Source organism: Jaculus jaculus, chromosome 1, assembly GCF_020740685.1.
Source record: "Jaculus jaculus isolate mJacJac1 chromosome 1, mJacJac1.mat.Y.cur, whole genome shotgun sequence".
Classification (NCBI taxonomy): Eukaryota; Metazoa; Chordata; class Mammalia; order Rodentia; family Dipodidae; genus Jaculus; species Jaculus jaculus.
In genome coordinates, this window is record NC_059102.1 from 242,840,694 (window position 1) to 242,860,540 (window position 19,847).

Sequence of the window (19,847 nt, forward strand, 5' to 3'; positions counted from 1 at the left end):
GTGCCCTGGGCAGCGCAGCCCCGGGCATCCGCACACTTGGAGTTGCCCAGCTCCGGCCTGCAGCGCGTCCAGCCGGCCCCAGACTAGACAATGCGTCCGCGGCCCCGCCCCGGGGGCTGACGCGGCTCGAGCCGCGGCCAATCGCCGCCCGCCGTTAGGCTCTTTAAAAAAAGAAGAGCCGGCCGCGGTGTGGCTGTCAGCTGGCGGGGATCCCTCCGCGCATGTAAACACACATCATAAAGGGCACGGGGAAGCGGCCTCGGCGGGGCGGGGGCGCTGTCGCCGCTCGCGAGCTCCCCCTCGGTCCTGAGGTTGCCCTCAGCAGCCTGGCCACCGCCCCCTCCCGCAACGTCCCGCGGGCCCTGGCGGGGCTCTGCAGCTGCTGCCCGATCGGAGAGCAGTGGCGGCTCGTCGCTTAGGGTCACTACCGGAAATGGAACAAGTACGACTGGCAGACCTTAAGAACTTGAGTCGGGAGCTTCGTGGCACCTAGTGAGGGCTATTTTCCCAGGCTTGCTCCTTGTGGGCCCTTTAGTTGAGCAACAGTCACAATCCACGTATGTCTTGAAAAAAAAAATTTTTTTTTTTTCAAACTTACGCCTACCTGGCTTGTGGCTTGCTAAAGTCAAGGGGTAATGGCTCAAGCCGGTAAATCTTGACTCTTGGAGGCTGGGGTAGGAGGCCAACTTGGGCTACATTGTTAGATTCAGGCCAGATTCTGTTACAAGCGTGAGACCTTGTCTCAATTTTTCTTTCTCTCAATACATTATGAAACATGTTCAAATACTCTACAAGTTTAAACGATATTACACCAGATTCTTCCATACCTGCCACCTATATTCCAGTAGCATGCCATGTTTAGGTCTACCTACTGCATTCTCTTATCTTACACTGTATTATTTTTCCCCCGCTAGTTGGGTGCTGCATCCTAATAGCTGTCTCCTTTGTGTGGATCTCTGTTGTGGTAGGGAGGAGAAAAAATCCAAGTCCCAAAGCTCAGACAAAAGATTTACCTTTGGGCTGGAGAGATGGCTTAGTGTGGTTAAGGCGCTTGCCTGCGAAGCCTAATGACACAGGTTTGATTCCCCAGAACCCAGGTAAGCCAGATGCACATGGTGGCACTTGTGCACCCATTCTCTCCTACAAATAAATAATTTTAAAAAGATTTACCTTCAAGGACTGCTGGAAATTCTTTTGAAGGCCAAGTACCTACGACCAAGTTTATTGAAGACAGAAGTCTTTTTAATTCGTTTTTTGCTTATTTTTTTTCAAGGTAGGATATAACTCTAGCCCAGGCTAACCTGACTGGTCTTGAACTCAAATCCATCCGCTTACCTCTGCTGGGATTAAAGGCATGGGGTCACCATGCCCAGTCCACACTGACCTGGAACTTACTCTGTAGTCAGGCTGGTCTCAGACTCCTACCTCAGCTTCCCAAGTGCTAGGATGAAAATTACTGTGCCACCGCAACAAATTCTTTCCCTTTTTTAAAAAATGTTTTTTATAAATTCTTTTTTTTTAAATTTATTTTATTTGAGACAGAGTGGGGGGGGGAGGGAGAGAGAGAATGGGCGCTCCAACGGCCTCCAGCCACTGCAAGCGAACTCCAGATGCATGTACCTCCTTGTGTATCAGGCTAATGTGGGACCTGGAGAATAGAACCTGGGTCCTTAGGCTTCGCAGGCAAGTGCCTTAACTGTTAAGCCATCTCTCCAACCCCTTTTTTCCTTTTTAAATTGAGAAATCCTAGCCAAGCCTGGTGGCACACATCTGTAATCCCAGTATTTGGGAAGTGTAAAAAGGAGGATCAGGAGTTCAAGGTCATACAAGTCTGAAAAGTAACAGGCCAGGCATGGTGGTGGCACGCCTTTAATCCCAGTCTTGAGAGGCTGGGGTAGGAGGATCAACATAAATTCAAGGCCACCCTGAGATTACAGAGTGAATTCCATGTCAGCCTAGGCTAAAGCAGGACCCTACCTCAAACCAACAACAAAACAAAACAACAACAACAAAACAACAACAATAATAAGAGGGCTGTATATATGGCTCAAAGGTTAAGGACCTTGCCTGCAAAACTTAATGACCTGGGTGCGATTCTCCAGGATCCACATATAGCCAGATGCACAAATAGCATTTGGAGTCTGTTTGCAGTGGCTAGAGGCCCTGGCACTCCCTTTCTCTCTCTCTGATTGTGAATAAATATTTTTTAAAAAATGACCAATCGTGAGAATTTAGTGGGCCCTTTGAAATTGTGACCATGTATTAAGAAAATAATCACGATGAGCTGGGCTTGGTGGTGCACACCTTTAATCCCAGCAATTGGGAGGCAGAGGTTGGAGGATTGCTGTGAGTTTGAGGCCACCCTGAGACTACAGAGTTAATTCCAGGGCAGTCTGGGCTAGAGTGAGACCCTACCTTGAGAAACTAAAAAAAAGAAAAAAATTATGATGAGTAAGTTGAATAAATTGAGAAATCCTAGCTGGGCATGGTGGCATACACCTTTAATCCTAGCACTCTGGAGGCAGAGGTAGGAGGAGGACCATCACGAGTTTGAAGTCACCCTGAGAGTACAGAGTGAATTCCAGGTCAGCCTGGGCTAGAGTGAGACCCTACCTCAAAAAAACAAAATGTTAAAAAAAGTTATTAAATTGAGGAATATCCTTTTTTGTTTTGTCTCACTGTAGCTCAGGCTGACCTGGAATTTACTATGTAGTGTCAGGGTAGCCTTGAACTCACGACAATCCTCCTACCTCTGCCTCCTGAGTGCGGGGATTAAAGGCGTGCACCACCACACCCCGCAAATTGAAGAATCCTTAAGGATAAGAGAGATGTTCCAGGTGAGTCTGAAAACAGTACTAGTGAACCATCACCTCACTGTGGAGGCCCCTGGCACAGTCCCTTCCCATACTTCTAGCTGCGTACTAGATAAATGAAGTCACTTCACCCTTCAAATTCTACTTAGGGACTTTCTCAACTTATCTGGGACTATCAACCCCCTCCTCAATGTTCTTATCTCAGTTACTTAACCTCTCAGCACCTCCATTGCCTGCTTTGCAAAAATGGTGTTAATAATTTCTGCTGTGATTTCTTCCCTTGGTTGTACCCTGTTTGGATTTTTCCTGTCGTATGTATCAGAGACACCTCAAATTCAACATGTGCAGGTGTGAACACATCTTAGAATGACTTCTTGCATTTAGTGTATTCTCAGCATATGTATATTCTCAGTATATGTCTCAGCATTGCCGGTGGCCAGACACTTGAATCGTTCATAGTACTCCACGGTCCCTCCCTCGGTGTGCCCCTCTCCAATTTTATTTTCTACATTTGCATAGCTTCTTCCCAACTATTATTGCCTGGCTGGATTATTTTGACTTTTGGGCTTCTCAAGCCCAATTGTGACATGTGACGGGAGGACTGTCTGCCCCACCACACCTCCACCTCCCAATAAGCAGTGTCCACTCCTATGAATTTGGCTAATGCTTATGTGTTCTCTGTAACCCTGCACGATGTCTAGGTTATGCAAGCACTCAGTTATTACTGTCCTTATTACTGTTGCTTTCTTGTCTGAGCTGTTCTTGTGCTTGAGGTTCTACCTGCGAGATCCTATCTGCCCCTCTTGAGTTTTACCAAGTGTCTCAACCCCATCGTGGCAAAGGGCACGACATGATTGAATGGTGGTGTCTGGATTTCATCCTGTCTGCCAGACTGCTCCCCTCTTGAGGGCAGGAACTCATGCTACCTGGTCAAGTAAATGTTGTCCCAACGGCACCATCAGGCTCAACTCCATCCCCGGGCGAGAAGGGCACGGCCCCTCCCGGCTAGGGGGGCGGGGCGCCAGGCGCGGGGGGGGGGGCGGGGGGAGGGAGGAGGTGGTGGCAGGGAGGGTGGGACTTTTTTTTCCCTTGCCGTGGCGGCGGAGGCGCACGGCGTGGGGTAGCGGCAAGACGTCGTCGGAGGAAGGTTGGGGGGGGAAAGAAAAAAAAAAAAAAGAAGCTCTAGGTGCTGCCGTTGCTTGTGGAAGTCGGACTTGCGGCCCGAGCTGTCCAGGTTCCGGAGCCAGCGGAGCTCGTCACCGGGGCTCGGGCGGAGGTTCGCGGGGGGGGGAGAGCGGTGTCCCGCAGCCGGCCCTGCGCTCGTCCCTGTCCACCAGCCCGGGGTGATGGAGCCGGCCGCCGCGCTGCCCACAGGCCCGCGCCCGGCGGCGCTGCCCCTCGGGGGTCCCGGTCCCCTGGGCGAGTTCCTGCCGCCCCCGGAGTGTCCGGTCTTCGAGCCGAGCTGGGAGGAGTTCGCGGACCCCTTCGCCTTCATCCACAAGATCCGGCCCATCGCCGAGCAGACGGGGATCTGTAAGGTGCGGCCGCCGCCGGTGAGTCACGCCAGCACCCCGGATCCTGCTCGCGGCTTTTCGGGGGGGGGAGGGAGGGTGCAGGGCTGGGGAGGAAGGGAAGGAAGGGGCGAGCGAGCCGGGACGCTCGGGGCCCGGGGGCCGGCGCGGGCGGGGGGCGCCCCTCGCCGGGGCCTCCCTCCCTCGACGACTCGGAGGTGGCTCCCGAGGCTCGGGCCGGACGCCAGATTGGCGGGGGCGGGGGTGGGGTCGCGGGGTGGGAGGCCGCGGCGCGGGCGGCGGGGGCTTCGGCGGGGCGCCGCGCGGGCCGGGAGCGGGGGGGGAGCCCGGCGCGCACCCCGCGGGGCCCGGGCCCGGCCGGGCGTGAGGCGGCGGGCGGGCGGCGGGGCCCGGCGCGAGCGGGCGGGCGGGCGGGCGGGCGGGCGCGGGCGGCCCCGGGGGCGCGTGGTGGGCGGCGGCGGCGGGACGTGCGAGTCGCCGAGCGCCGAGCGGAGCAAAGTTTTCAATATGGCGGCGGGAGCCCCTGGTCCTTTGTGTGGCGGCGGCGGCGGCCCGCTGCGGCCCTCACCTGGGGCGCCCCACCTTCGCCACCGGCTGCCCCCGTCACCCTCCTCCTCGCCCGGGCTCTCGGTGGCCCCGAGCGTCGGGGGTCGGGGCGGGATGATGGTGGTGGCCGGGGGGCTGGGGGTGGGGGGGAGAGGAGAGGCCGGGGAGGCCCGGTTGCGGATCGCTGACGGCGTGTGCGTGCGAGTGCGTGTGCAAGTACGTGGGGGACACTTTGGGGACCCTCTGCCTCCCGCGCCCCTCGATGGCCCGCGCTCGGGGACGCTCCTGCGCGGACTTGGGGGCGGGGGAGTCCCGGCCCGGGTGACGGTGAGGTGCCGGACGGGCGCTGGGCTTGCAGGGGGACATGTCACCCTCCAGCTCCGCGCACGGCGCCCCGTGTCGCCGGACCCCCGACACTCCCCCCCGCGGCCTCTCGCAGTCAGCCACCGAGGTGGGCAGAGCGCCTCGGGCCCGGAGCGGACCCGGCGGGGGGGGGATGCGCCGGGTGTTGGGGTGTCTTCCGAAGCCAACGGCCCCCAACGTCCACGGGCGAGAGCTCGGCCCACTCCTCCCCTGCCCCCCCCCCCCCCCCGGCCCCCGCCAGCCCTCGGCCGGAACTGGAGCGCTGCGACAGCCTCGGGTTTGTCGCCCACCTTTTCGGGATGGTCTTGAGTGTCTTCACTTGGCCGAAACGACCGTTGGGCCGGCTGGGACGGTTGGAAAGAGGTTTAACTGCCGTGTTAAGAATTTTCTGTCCTCTGTCTCCTCCACTCCTCCCTCCCAAGTGGAATAAAAACTGCCCCCTTCTACCCCCCCCCTTTAAATTCAACTTGCTGTTTGCAGTGGCATTTTTGAGCCATAGGGATTGTGAACATAATCATCGTATATTGGAAAGCTGTTTTGGTCATCCCTGAATAAGCCTTATCTCCCCCTCCCTTCCAAAAATAATTAAGAAAAACACGGTCACCATACTTTAGTTTTTCTCGACAACTTTGAAAACAGAGATGAAATATTGCCACAGAAAATAACTGCTCCATTTCTCTCTGCGAAGAAGACAGCTTGATTATTGTCAACCCAAGGCAAATCCATTTCATTTCTGTTTGTGCAGAGGCCTGCAGAAGTTAACCCCCGGCTGCTTAGACCCAGGGCTTTAGTTCTTGAGGAACTGACCAGATCTCCAACATTTTGCAGTGTAGCTTCATGTTAGGTACTAGGAAGGATGGATAGGAATATTGCATTTTGGCATTAGTGGGATTTTATCCAGAAATATTCGGTAACTTGACTAAGTTTTTAGTAACCAAAATGTAAGAGGGATTCGATTTCTGGGAGTTGTCCTCCATGTTGGTATTGTGGTATACCAGGGCTGGGGCAAATGTTGTAGCTTGCTTTCTTTGCCTTTTGTACAGCCCCTTTCCCCAAAAGATAGTGTTGCCCTGGCCAGGTCTGGCTACCCATTTCCTCATCTGGACTAACAGATTAATGCCAATCTGTGCAAAATGTGCATTTGTTTTCCCTTTTTTCCACTCTGAATGTCAGACATGATGGCCACCATTTTGTATTGAATACTATATACTACAGCCTGAGGAAGGGTTGATAAGAACAAGTAATCTACAAACATAGCAAATGCAGGTTGGGAGACCTCCTTTGTGTGGAGGGGGCTTGCTTCCTCCTTTGTTTAACAAACTCCTGTGCCAAATGGAAAGAGTTTGTCAGTATTTGTTCTCATTATTACCACAAAAAGGGAAATCCAGAAGTTTGTAGCTCTTGAAGAGAGGGGTCTTGAAACAAAGGCTTGTTAAGAGATGTAAACAGTCTTTGTTTCAGAAACTGTTTTGTTTCAGGGAAACTGAACAAGTGGTTTCATATAGTTGAAACACTGTAACAAAATACAACTTTTAAGAAGTGTGAAGTATTTTCTATGGTAATAGCTTTATATAATGCCTGTATTTCTAGATGATTTTTGTTCGTTGAGGTTTTGGAACATCGGTGTCTATATTAAAAGGGGATTTGGAACTTTTGGTATTTTACTTGTTAGTAAGTGAGGGGAAGAATTATAAAGCATTTCTGTTTCCATTTCTTTGTATCTTTAATGGTACTTACAAAGCTTCAGTTTATAGCTGCTTTCTTAATGAGGGCTGTCCTAAGTTGCTTAGCTTGCGAAAATTTAGGATGTTCGCATTGCTTTGTGTATGAGTGTGTTAAGAGTTAACAGAATATTGTGAAAATATAGTCAGGTAAATGTGATTAAAAATGATGAGTCAAGAACACTATATGCTCATATCCCAAGTTTGAAGACAGTATAATAAAGCTTGGTTTCAATTTAAATCATTGTCTCTTGAAAAAAAAATCACATAGGATAGTTGATCTTGTTTCTGAGTTTAGACCTTTTAAAACTTACAATTAATTTTGCGTTTAATTTTTATTACCTTTAAAATACAGATTGTAATTTCCTCCTTGAGATGCCTATTTCTGGATAAATGATACTTTCCATATTACCTTTTAGTGCTTGGAGATGATTAATTTTAGAGATCTTTGCTATTAGGTTTAAAAAAAGTTGGCTCTTTCGTAAATACCTTTTTGAATCTCAAATTCAATGCAGTGTATTTGATAGCTTCAATAACCTTCCTTGCTTTTAAACACCTAACATTCTTGCTGCAGCAAGACAGATTCCACAGATTTCTTTGGCAGTGTCCAAAAGTGAGATTTAAATCAAACCCCAGATGGCACAATAAACACTTTCTTAAAAGTTTTAACTTCATGTGGTCACTACTTTGATCTTTACAGCCATGATGTATCAAACTGCTTTGTTTTAATAAAGTCAGCATCTTTAAGTGAACTAGTTCCATTCAGAACAAGAGCGATATAAAATGCGTACTTTGTGTCAGGAGTGTTCATGACTTGATGGAGCTCACTTTTTCCATTCCAGGCTGTCTTTCTCCTTGATTTTGAATTGACTTTGGCCCTATCTTTCCTCTGGGCTGTCTTCCCAATATCTTTTTTTTTTTTTTTTTCTCTAGTCCAGGCTGACCTGGAATTCACTTTGTAGTCTCAGGGTGGCCTTGAACTCACCGTAATCCTCCTGCCTCTGCCTCCCAAGTGCTGGGATTAAAGGTGTGCACCACTATCCCTCCCCCTGAGATTTTTTTTTTCTGAGGTAGGGTTTCACTCTAGTCAAGGCTGACCTGGATTCACTATGTAGTCTCAAGAGTGTTCTCGAACTCATGGTGTTCCTTCTACCTCTGCTTCCTGAGTGCTGGGGTTAAAGGTGTGCACTAGTACGCCCGGCTGGTATTTTGTTTTTTTTTTTTTTGAGGTAGGGTCTCACTCTGGTCTAGGCTGACCTGGAATTAACTCTGTCATCTCAGAGTGGCCTTGAACTCATGGCAATCCTACCTCTGCTTCACAAGTGCTGGGATTAAAGGCATGCACCACCACACCTGGCTTTTTTTAAAAGTTTATTGTCATTTATTTATTTGAGAGAGAGAGAGAGAGGGAAAGGGTGTGCCAGGGCCTCCAGCCACTGCACATGAACTCCAGACACATGCGTCACCTTGTGCATCTGGCTTATGTAACCTGGGTTCTTAGTCTTCACTCACAGGTAAGTGCCTTAGCCACTAAGCCATCTCTCTAGCCCCATAACTGAGATTTAGTGAGTGTGGTTGGTAAGGTATGAGCAATGGCAGCTCATGAGTGCAGAACTCGCCCCTCATCCAGGGGGCCACAACTGGGGATACATTTGACCCACAGCCATCAGGGATGAGCCACTTCTCAGCTGCCACATCTTGAAATTCATCTGCATTGAACTTGGTGAAGTCCCTCTCTCTCTCTTTTTTTTTTTTGAGGTAAGGTCTCACTCTAGCTCAGGCTGACCTGGATGTCACTCTGTAGTCTCGGGGTGGCCTTGAACTCTTGGTGATACTCTTAAAGGCAAGTCCCACTTTGAGATACAAATCTTCTCGGGTTCAGGAAACTTGAACTTGGCCCTGTGTGGGCATCGATCACAAGTTCTTTATTGTGCAGCTTGGTGCGAGCAGATGGACACGACAATGTGGCCAGTGTGAGCCCTGGCCACTGTGCTCTGGGGCTTCCCAAAAGCACCCCGCATACCTGTCTGGAGCCTAGACTGGGAATAGCATGAGATTAGAAATGCGGATATTCACCTGAAAACTGTCTCCAAGGCCCCTTAGAGGCACCTGTACAAGTAACAGGTTATGTTCACTACCAAGGAGGCTGCTGGTTCTCTGGCTGGAACTCATTCTGTGGTTCCAGGCTTGTCTGGAAGCCGTAGCAGTCCTCCTCCTGCCTCTCTTACCTGCCTACAGAGTGCTGGGATTAAAGGTGTGTGTCACAATACTCAGCTTCCCAATATGTTTTAGAGAAAGAGGCGGACATTGAATGAGTACGGCTACTCCAGTGCCTCCTGTCATTACAAATGAACTCCAAATGTATATACTGCATTGTGCATCTGGCTTTATGTGGGTGCTGGGGAATGAAACCCAGGGACATTAGACTTTGAAAGCAGGTGTCTTTTATGCCTTTAATCCTAGCACTTGGGAGGCCGAGGTAAGAGGAGCCCGATGAATTGGAGGCCATCCTGAGACTCTAAGTAAATTCCAGGTCAGCATGGGTTAGAGCAAGACCCAACTCACAAAACAAAATTGAAGGGCTGGCGAGATGGCTTAGAGGTTAAGGTGCCTAAGGACCCAGGTTCGATTCCCCAGAAACCACATAAGCCAGATGCACAAGGTGGTACATGGGTCTGGAGTTGTTTGTAGTGGCTAAAGGCCCTGGCACATCCATTCTTTATCTACCTCTCTCTCTCGAATGAATGAATGAATGAATGAATAAATAAAAACAAACAAAACAACAGCAGGTGTTTTTAAACCACTAAGAATCTCAAACAAAACCAAAATCTAAACTTTTTTCCCCCCTATATAGTCCCAGGCTGGCCTAAAACTCACAGTGATGTTGCTACCTATGCCTCCCAAATGCTGGGGTTAAAGGTATCCGTCACCACTCTGTTTCATTCCTTCCCCTCCCTCCCTCTTTCTTTTCTTCTTTCTTTGTTTCTTTCAGCAGGATCTCTCTCTAAAGGCTAACCTGGAGTTCAGTCTGTAGCCCAGACTGACCTCTGAGACCTTCATACCTTGGCCTCCCTAGTACTGGGATTAAATGTATAAACTACCATGTCCTGCTTCAATCTAAACCTTTTTTTAAATTGACAACATTCATAATTATAAACAGTAAACCATAATTCCCTCCTCTTTTCTCTCCAATCTAAACCCTTTTAACAATCAAAATGAAGCCAGCTGTGGTGATCCACGCCTGTGATCTCAGCACTCAGAAGGCTGATATAGGAGGGCCATGGGTTCAAGGCCATAACGTCAGCTACATGAGACTCTATTTCAAACAGCAGACAGAAAAAGGTATGGAGAGTGGAGGAGAGAAAATGAGAAAGTGTTTTCTATTAAAGCTAGGATTGTTTTTTGTTTTTTTTGAAGTAGGGTTTTGCTCTAGGCTAGGCTGATCTGGGATTCACTATGTAGTCTCAGGGTGGCCTCGAATTCATGGCGATGTTCCTACTTCTGCCTCCCCAAGTGCTGAGATTAGAGGCTCCAAAGCTAGGGTTTGAATTCTTTCATTTTAATTGTTAGTTTCATTTTTTGTCTCTAAGGATTTTTTTTTTTTTTGTCCTATTGCCTAGGTTTACAGTATTCTTAGTCCAGATCTTAGTGATAATTTATTTACTTGGTTAAATTTTGGGGACAATAGCAAAGTCCAGGAAGCTTGAAATACTTGAATATAGACAAGCAGAAATCTGGCAGTGAGGGTATTTTCTTTTAGAAAGGTAAGAGAGTGTGTTTGTGTGCTCTTTTATTTAAAAAGATAAACTGCCAAGTATGGTGGTGCAAGCCATTAATCCCAGCACTCGGGGAGGCAGAGGTAGGAGGATCACCGTGAGTCTAAGGCCACCCTGAGACGCACAGTGAATTCCAGGTCAGCTTGGGCTACAGCAGGAGCCTACTGTGAAAAACAAGCAAAAAAATTCGATTTATTGGTAATAATGGGATATTTTATAGACTTTTGTCCCTTTTGATGTTGTTAAATTTTTTAAAAAGTATTATTTATTTGAGAGAGAGAGAAAGAGGCAGAGAGAAAATGGGCACGCCAGGGCCTCTAGCCACTGCAAATGAACTCCAGAAGCATGTACCACCTTGTACATTTGGCTTTATATGGGTACTGGGGAATCGAATCTGGGTCTTTTGGTTTGGTTGGCAAGCACCTTAACCACTAAGCTATCTCTCCAGCTCCTTTTTTTTTTTTTTTTTTTTTGAAGCAGAGAGGATGGGGGAAGAGAAGGAGCGTGCCAGGGCCGCTTGCCACTGCAAGTGAACTCCAGACACAAGTGCCACTTTTGTGTGTGTGCACCTGGCTTTATGTGGGTACTGGAGTTGAACTTGAGCCATAGGCTTTGCAAACAAGTCTTCTCTAACTGCTCAGCATTCTCTCCAGCCCTGCTTTAGTCTTTTTTTTTTTTTTTTCTTTTAAGAGAGAGAAAGAAAAATGGGCATGAGGAGAGAGAGAATGGGCATGCCAGGGCCTCTAGCTACTGCTAATGAACTTCAGATGTGTGCTCCTCCTTGTGTATCTGGCTTACATGGGTACTGGGGAGTGGGACCTGGGTCTTTTGGCTTTGTAGGCAAGTGCCTTAACCACTAAGCCATCTCTCTAGTCCCCCTTCCCCTGCCCGCACTCTGCCCTAGTCTTCATTGGTTCATGCTAGGAGGTTTAGATATATAAAAAGAGGTAAGTAAAGAGCTTATAGCTGGGCATGGTGGCACACACCTTTTTAATCCCAGCACTGGGGAGGCAGAGGTAGGAGGATTGCCATGAGTTCAAGGCTACCCTGAGACTTCATAGTTAATTCCAGGTTAGCCTGGGCTAGAGTGAAACCCTGTCTCAAAAAAAAAAAAAAAGAATGGGTGTGCCAGGGCTTCTAGCCACTGCAAATGAATTCTAGACACATGTGCCACCTTGTACATCTGGTGTTCTGTGGGCACTGGGAAATCAAACTAGAGTCCTTAAATTTTGCAGGCAAGCACCTTAAGAGCTGAGCCATCTCTCCAGCCCAGAGATTTTTTGGGGTCGGGAGGGGAGGGAATTTTTCTTGTTTTTTTTTGAGGTAGGGTCTCACTCTAGCCCAGGCTGACCTGGAATTCACTATATAGTCAATCTCAGGGTGACCTTGAATTTATGACAATCCTCCTACCTACCTCTGCCTCCCAAATGTTGGGATTAAATGGGTGTGTGCCACCACATCTGTCATTTTTGATATTTCAAGGTAGGATCTATAGCCCAGGTTATCCTGGCACTCATTCTGTAATACCAGGCTGGCCTGGAACTCACAGTGATTCTCCTACCTCTGCCTCCCCAGTGCTGGGATTAAAGGCATGCACCACCACGCTCAGCGGGGATTTTCTTCTATTGCCTCAGAGCCCTGGTGCACCCATAATCATTCTCTGTCACTCAAATAAGCATATTTATAATAAAATGATTATTAAAGCTTTTTGGGGTTATAGAGATTAATTACTTTGTTCTGCTGGAGTTATAACTACAAGAGTGTAAATTTTTGTACTATAAGAAAAAAAATCCCAGATTTTTTTGTTTGTTTGTTTGTTTGTTTTTTGTTTTTGAAGTAGAGTCTCACTCTAGTCCAGCCTGACCTGGAATTTACTATGTAGTCTCAGGGTGGCCTCGAATTTACGGTGATCCTCCTACCTCTGCCTCCTGAGTGCTGGGATTAAAGGCGTGCACTACCATGCCCAGCTAAATCCCAGTATTTTGGGAGGCTGAGATAGGATTGCCCTGAGTTTGAGGACAGCATGGTTTATAGGGTGATATACAGGATAACCTGGGCTAGAATGATATCTCAAAAAAAAAAAATAAATCATGGACTTGGAGTATCGCCCAGTGGGTGCTTGCTTGCAAAGCCTGTCAGCACGGGTTCAATTCGCCATCCACACACAAAGCTGGAGGACATTGGTTTGCACTGGCAAGAAACTTTGGTACAGCTATGCATACATACACACAAATAAAATATTACTGAAATTCATACTGGGTGAGATGGCACACACCTTTACCCTGCACACTGGAAGCAGAGGTTGGAGGATTGCTGTGAGTTCTAGGCCACCCTGAAATGACAGAGTGAATTCCAGGTCAGCCTGGGCTAGAGTAAGACCCAACCATAAAAAAAAAGTCAAACATGCATGAAAATATTGATAATAGTCCTCATAACTATTTTTTCCATGTAAGAAAAGAAAGAGTGGTGGTATTGAAGATTTGAGAGGATTAATAAATTTCAGATGTGAAGAACATCTGAGCTTAGCTTTTGTCCCTTGCGTGGTTACAGGTGACATTTGGGCAATTCAGAGTACGCTTTTAATAAGCAATAGTCTCTGCCCAGTTAGTGTGAGGAGTTAATATCTCCATGTTTATTTTTGTTTGTTTTGTAGGTGACACAGGCAGACCCAGAACTTTCTCTTTAGCCACAGGCCAGCTTCAAACTCATGGCAATCCTCCTACCTCAGCCTCTCAAGAGCTGTGGTTATAGGTGTTTACCTGTACACCCAGCTTTTTTTTTTTTCTTTTTTCTTTTGAGGTAGGGTCTCACTGTAGCCCAGGCTGACTGAAATTCACAATGTAGTCTCAGGGTGGCCTTGAATTCTCAGCAATCCTTCTACCTCTGCCTCCCTAGGGCTGGGATTAAGGGCGTGTGCTACCACACCTGGCTTCACACCCAGCCTTATAAAATTAGAAAAAAATATTTATTTGAGAAAGAGAAGGGGGAGGGAAGGAAATAGAGGGGCAGAGGCAGAGAGCACACATACTTGTACACCAGGGCCTCCTGCTACTTACTGCAAAGGAATCCTAAGCTAATGCACAACTTTGCGCATGTCTTTACAAAAGTGCTGGGAATCAAATCTGTGACATTAGACTTCGCAAGGATGGTCCTTTAGCTGCTGAGACATTTCATTTAGGCTTATTTTTTCTGAGGTAGGGTCTCATTCTCGCCTAGGTTGACCTGGAACTAAATCCTTAATCCCAGGCTGGCCTAACTCACAGCGATCCTCCTACCTCTGTCACCTGAGTGCTGGGATTAAAGGCATGCACCACCATGCCCAGCTCAGTTTTTGTCAATAGATTTTTTAAAAAATTTCTATTTATTTGTGTGTATGTACATGCCATGCACCCACCACTTTGCATCTGTCTTTATGTGGGTGTTGGGAGACTGAACACAAACTTTGTAAGCAAGTGCCTTTAACAAACATTGTGCCATCTTCCCAACCCCTATGTCAATAGTTTTGTTGCATTGTTACCAGTTTTTGGTAACTTGTGAGGAAACTTGACCATGTTCAATTTAGTGCACAGAGTATGTGGTGGGTGGAGGGCATTTCATGCTAGCATCGTTTCGTTGGTGGGATTGGCCATACTTTCTTACTTTAGGAAGGGGCCTCCTGGTCAGAGTATTTGCCTGACAGAAAGTTGGAATTTGGGAACAATTAACGAAACAGAATGAAGTCCCTTTTGAAGAGTCTAATAATAGATGGTTTGCTTGTTAAGTTAGTTTTTCTGTACAGAATGGTAATTTAGCTTTTAGCATTGATGCTTCAGTTTTTTTTAGTATTCTGCCAATTTTTTTAAAGATTTATTTTTATTTTTTATTTACTTATTAGAGAGAGAGAGAGAAAGAAGAGAGGGAGAAAGAATGGGCATGCCAAGGCCTCTAGCCTGCAAACAAACTCCAGGTGTACCACCATGTCAGTCTGGCTTATGTGGTACCTGGAGAATCGAACCTGGATCCTTAGGCTTTGGAGGCATGTACCTTAACTGCTAAGCCATCTGTCCAGCCCCATTTTTTTTAATTTTTATTAACATTTTCCATGATTATAAAATATATCCCATGGTAATTCCCTCCCTCCCCACCCCCACACTTTCCCATTTGAAATTCCATTCTCCATCATATTACCTCCCCATTACAATCATTGTAATTACATATATACAATATCAACCTATTAAGTATCCTCCTCCCTTCCTTTCTCTACCCTTTATGTCTCCTTTTTAACTTACTGGCCTCTGCTACTAAGTATTTTCATTCTCACTCAGAAGCCCAGTCATCTGTAGCTAGGATCCACATATGAGAGAGAACATGTGGCGCTTGGCTTTCTGGGTCTGGGTTACCTCACTTAGTATAATACTTTCCAGGTCCATCCATTTTTCTGCAAATTTCATAACTTCATTTTTCTTTACCGCTGAGTAGAACTCCATTGTATAAATGTGCCACATCTTCATTATCCACTCATCTGTGGAGGGACATCTAGGCTGGTTCCATTTCCCAGCTATTATAAATTGAGCAGCAATAAACATGGTTGAGCACGTACTTCTAAGGAAATGAGATGAGTCCTTTGGATATATGCCTAGGAGTGCTATAGCTGGGTCATATGGTAGATCAATCTCTAGCTGTTTTAGGAACCTCCACACTGTTTTCCACAATGGCTGGACCAGATTGCATTCCCACCAGCAGTGTAGAAGGGTTCCTTTTTTTCCACATCCCCGCCAACATTTATGATCATTTGTTTTCATGATGGTGGCCAATCTGACAGGAGTGAGATGGAATCTCAGTGTAGTTTTAATCTGCATTTCCCTGATGACTAGTGACGTAGAACATTTTTTTAGATGCTTATATGCCATTCGTATTTCTTCCTTTGAGAACTCTCTATTTAGCTCCATAGCCCATTTTTTGATTGGTTTGTTTGATTCCTTACTATTTAACTTTTTGAGTTCTTTGTATATCCTAGATATTAATCCTTTATCAGATATATAGCTGGTGAAGATTTTTTCCCATTCTGTAGGTTGCCTCTTTGCTTTTTTCACAGTGTCCTTTGCGGTGCAAAATCTTTGTAATTTCATTAGGTCCCAGCGGTTAATCTGTGGTTTTATTGCCTGAGCAATTGGGGTTGTATTCAGAAAGTCTTTGCCAAGACCAGTATGTTGAAGGGTTTCCCCTACTTTTTCCTCTAGCAGTTTCAGAGTTTCTGGTCTGATGTTAAGGTCTTTAATCCATTTGGACTTAATTCTTGTGCATGGAGAGAGAGAAGAATCTATTTTCATCCTTCTGCAGCAGCCCCATTTTTTTTAAAAGTAGGGTCTCCCTTTAACCCTCTAACCCAGGCTGACGTGGAATTCACTGTGAAAGAAGGAAGAGGGAAAAGTGTATAGGGCTGCTGCTTGTGAAAAGGCGGTAGCTGGGTATAGCCCCAGTGAACAGAGAGCTCCTGCCTATAGAAGACATCTACAAGGAAGCGTCAACATTCGGTTCATTTTTATTTACTTGAGAGCGAGAAACAGACAAAGAGAGAATGAGCGAATGGGCACACCAGGGCCTCCAGCCAATGCAAACTCCAGATGTGTGCGCCCCCTTGTGCATCTGGCTAATGTGGGTTCTGGGGAATCAAGCCTCAAACCGGGGTCCTTAGGCTTCACAGGCGAGCACTTAACTGCTAAGCCATCTCTTCAGCCCTCTTTTCTCTTTTAAATATTTTATCATTATTATTATTATTATTTTTGACGTTGGGTCTCATTCTAGCCCAGGCTGACATGGAATTCACTTTGTAGTCTCAGGCTGGCCTTGAAGTCACGATGATCCTTTTATCTCTGCCTCCCAAGTGCTGTGATTAAAGGCGTGTGCTATCATACCTGGCAAAAAATATTTTATTGTATTTTTTATTTTATTTATTAGAGAGGGGGCCAGATAGAGATTGGGCATGCCAGGGCCTCTAGCCACTGCAAATGAGCTCCAGATGCATGCGCCACTACCTTCTGCATCTGGCTTACATGGGTACCAGGAAATCAAACCTGTGTCCCTAAGCTTCGCAGACAAGCACCACTAAACTATTGCACCAGCCCCCCAACATTTTCTTTAAAATGAGCAATGTAAAGACAGAGAGATCACAGTTGAAAGTACTTGCTTGCAAAGCTGGCTTGCCTGGGTTTGATTCCCCGGTACCCAGAACCAGATGCCCAAAGTGACACATAAGCCTGGAGGTATTTGTAGTGACAAGAGGCCTTGGTGTGCCTGTGTTCTCTCATACTCCCTACTTCTCTCTCAGTTAAATAAATTTAATAGTTTATTTTTGGGTTTTTCATGGCAGAGCCTCACTCTAGCCCAGGCTGACCTGGAACTCTGTAGCTACTGGCTGGCCTTTATTGAACCCATTGTAATCCTCCTATCCTTGCCTCCCAAGTGCTGGGATTAAAGGCATGCACCACCATACCTGGCTGGAATATTTTGTTTTGCTTTTTTGGATGTTTAAAAAAAAAACGAAGTTGAACCGGGCATGTTGGCACATGGCTTTAACCCCAGCACTTGGGAGGCAGAGGTGGGAGGATTGCCATGAGTTTGAGGCCACCCTGAGGCTACAGAATGAATTCCAGGTCGGCCTGGGCTACAGTGAGACACTACCTTGAAAAACAAAACAAACAAAAAAATGAAGCTGAAGCCAGACATGGCGATGTACGCCTTTACTGCCTGTACTGTGAAGGCTAATGTAGGATCACCATGAGTTAATGGCCTGCTTGTGCTACAGGATAAGTTCTAGGACAGTTTGGGTTAGAGTAAGACCTTACTTAACCCCCCTCCCCTCAAAAAAATTAAAGCTGAGTAGGACATGGTGGCTTTTATGCCTGTAATTCCAGTACTTGGGAAGTTACAGTAAGTGGATCACTGTGAGTTCAAGGCCAGCCTGGGGTACAGAAGAGAGGTCCAGGTCAGCCTAGGTTAGAGAGAGACTTTGCCTTAATTAAAAGCAAAACAGAAGCCAAAAAAATAATAGTTGCATGCTAGACATTGTGGTACATACCTATAACCCCACTACTTGGGGAGGTTGAGGCAGAATGAAATGAATGTTCAAGGGTAGCATGTAATCCCTTAAAATATAAAAGCTTTCTCCAAGAAATCTCTTTTAGGGATAACAATCATCAAACTGAAGACTTATGTGCATATATTTATTATAGAAGCCAGTTCCTTTATTATGTGAAAGGGAGGGAGTTTTGTAAAGTTTGAAGAGATAGGGATAGAGTTTTAATCTAATTCTGTTATGACCTGGGACAAAGTTGGTTCAACCCCAAGATAGGCCTTCTGGTCCTATAAAGAGATCTGACATTGACCTGGTGTGCTACCTAGATTAGTTAATGGCTTTACAAGATTACAAGAAGCTTAAGTCCCAAAGCTTGCCTTCTTGCTCTATTATGTATTTTTTCATTCACTTTTGGCTCATTACTAAGAGGAGGAACAGGCTTATTGAGAGATAAGTAAGTGCTGAATGTATATCCTTCATTTTCCCCTAAAAGTATTTTTTGTTGTTGTTTTTGAGTTAAGGTCTTGCTCTAGTCCAGGTTGAACTGGAATTCACTATGTAGTCTCAGGGTGGACTCAAACTCATGGTGATCTTACTACACCCTGCTCCCGAGTGCTGGGATTAAAGGCAATGCACCACCATACCCTGATTTTTTTTTTTAAATGATACTTTGGTAAAAGTTCAATACCAAACCTAGAATGTAATAGGTAGCACATATCTGTAATCTTAGTATTAGCATGGAAGCAGGAGGATCAGGCTAAAGGCCTGCCTGGGTTGCAGAGTTCCAGATGAGCCTTGGAAATAAGAGTGAGGCTTCTTCAATTCTTCTCTCCCCCAAATACCTTAGAATATAGCTGGATGTGGTGGCCTAACACTCAGGAGGCTGACAGATTGACCCTGAGTTTCAGGCCACTTTGGGTGCTACAGTGATGCATTCAAAAACCAAAACTGGAATATATAGAATATAAAATGTACTCAGTTGAGAGTGTGTGTGGTATGTGTATGTGTGTAGGGGCAGAGCAGAGCTTCCATGTTGTGCATCTGGTTTTTTATGGATTCTGGGGAATTAAATCCAGGCCCACAGGGTTTTACAAGCAGCAAGCAACTTTATGAAGTTATCTCTCTAGCCCTAGTTTGCCTTCATTCCTCCCTTATTTTCTTCCATTTATTTGTTTTAAATTTTATTTATTTGAGAGATCGAAAGAAGTAGAGAGAGAATTAGGTGTGTCAGGGCCTTCAGCACTGTAAACGAACTTCAGATGCACATGCCACCTTGTGCATCTGGTGTATGTGGGTCCTGGGAAATTGAACCTGGAGTCCTTTGGCTTCCCAGGCAAACACCTTCACCACTAAGCCATCTCTCTAGCCGTAGTTTATCTTTATTTCTTTCTTTTTTTTGAGAGAGTGAGAGACACAGAGAGAATGGGCGTTGCCAGGGTCTCTAGTCACTGCAAACGAACTCCAGAAGCACACGCCCCCTTGTGCACCTGGCTTATGTGGGTCCTGGGGAATCGAACCAGGGTACTTTGGCTTTGCAGGCAAACACCTTAACTGTTAGGCCAGCCCTCCAGCCCTCTTTTTCTTTTTTTTTTTTTGCAAGGTAGGGTTTCACTCTAGCTCACACTGACCTGGAATTCAGTATGTAGTCTCAGGGTATCCTCGGACTTGTGGCCATACTTCTACCTCTGTCCCCCAAGTCCTGGGATTAAAGGCATTTGCCACCATGCCCAGTGTAGTTTGTATTTTTTTTTAATTTATTTTTAGGAGCTGGATAGTCCAGTGGTTAAAGTGCTTGCCTGTAGAGCCTAACAACCTGGCTTCTATTCTCCAGTACTCATATAAAGCCAGATGCACAAAGTGGTACATGCAACCTGGAGTTCCTTTGCAGAGACTAAATTTGTATATAAATATATATGTTTGGTTTTTTTTTCGAGGCAGGGTCTTGCCTAGCACAGGTTGACATGGAATACAAACTATGTAGTCTCAGGCTGACCTCTGCCTCCCATGTTGTGGAATTAAAGGCATGCCTTGCCTGGCAGAGA

General features: G+C 46.5%; 1 protein-coding gene and 1 pseudogene across 1 annotated transcript in view; one reads left to right on the forward strand and one right to left on the reverse strand.

Annotated features, from left to right (window-relative positions):
• The first annotated feature begins 3,996 nt into the window (after nucleotides 1-3,996).
• Kdm5b (lysine demethylase 5B) overlaps nucleotides 3,997-19,847 on the forward strand; it is an 83,933-nt gene continuing 68,082 nt past the window's right edge. The window contains exon 1 of the mRNA XM_045142292.1: nucleotides 3,997-4,366. Within this exon, the coding sequence (XP_044998227.1) occupies nucleotides 4,160-4,366 (207 nt within the window). The 5' untranslated portion in view covers nucleotides 3,997-4,159. The remainder of the gene's footprint in view (nucleotides 4,367-19,847) is intronic.
• On the reverse strand, nucleotides 9,057-9,176 carry LOC123457795 (annotated as a pseudogene).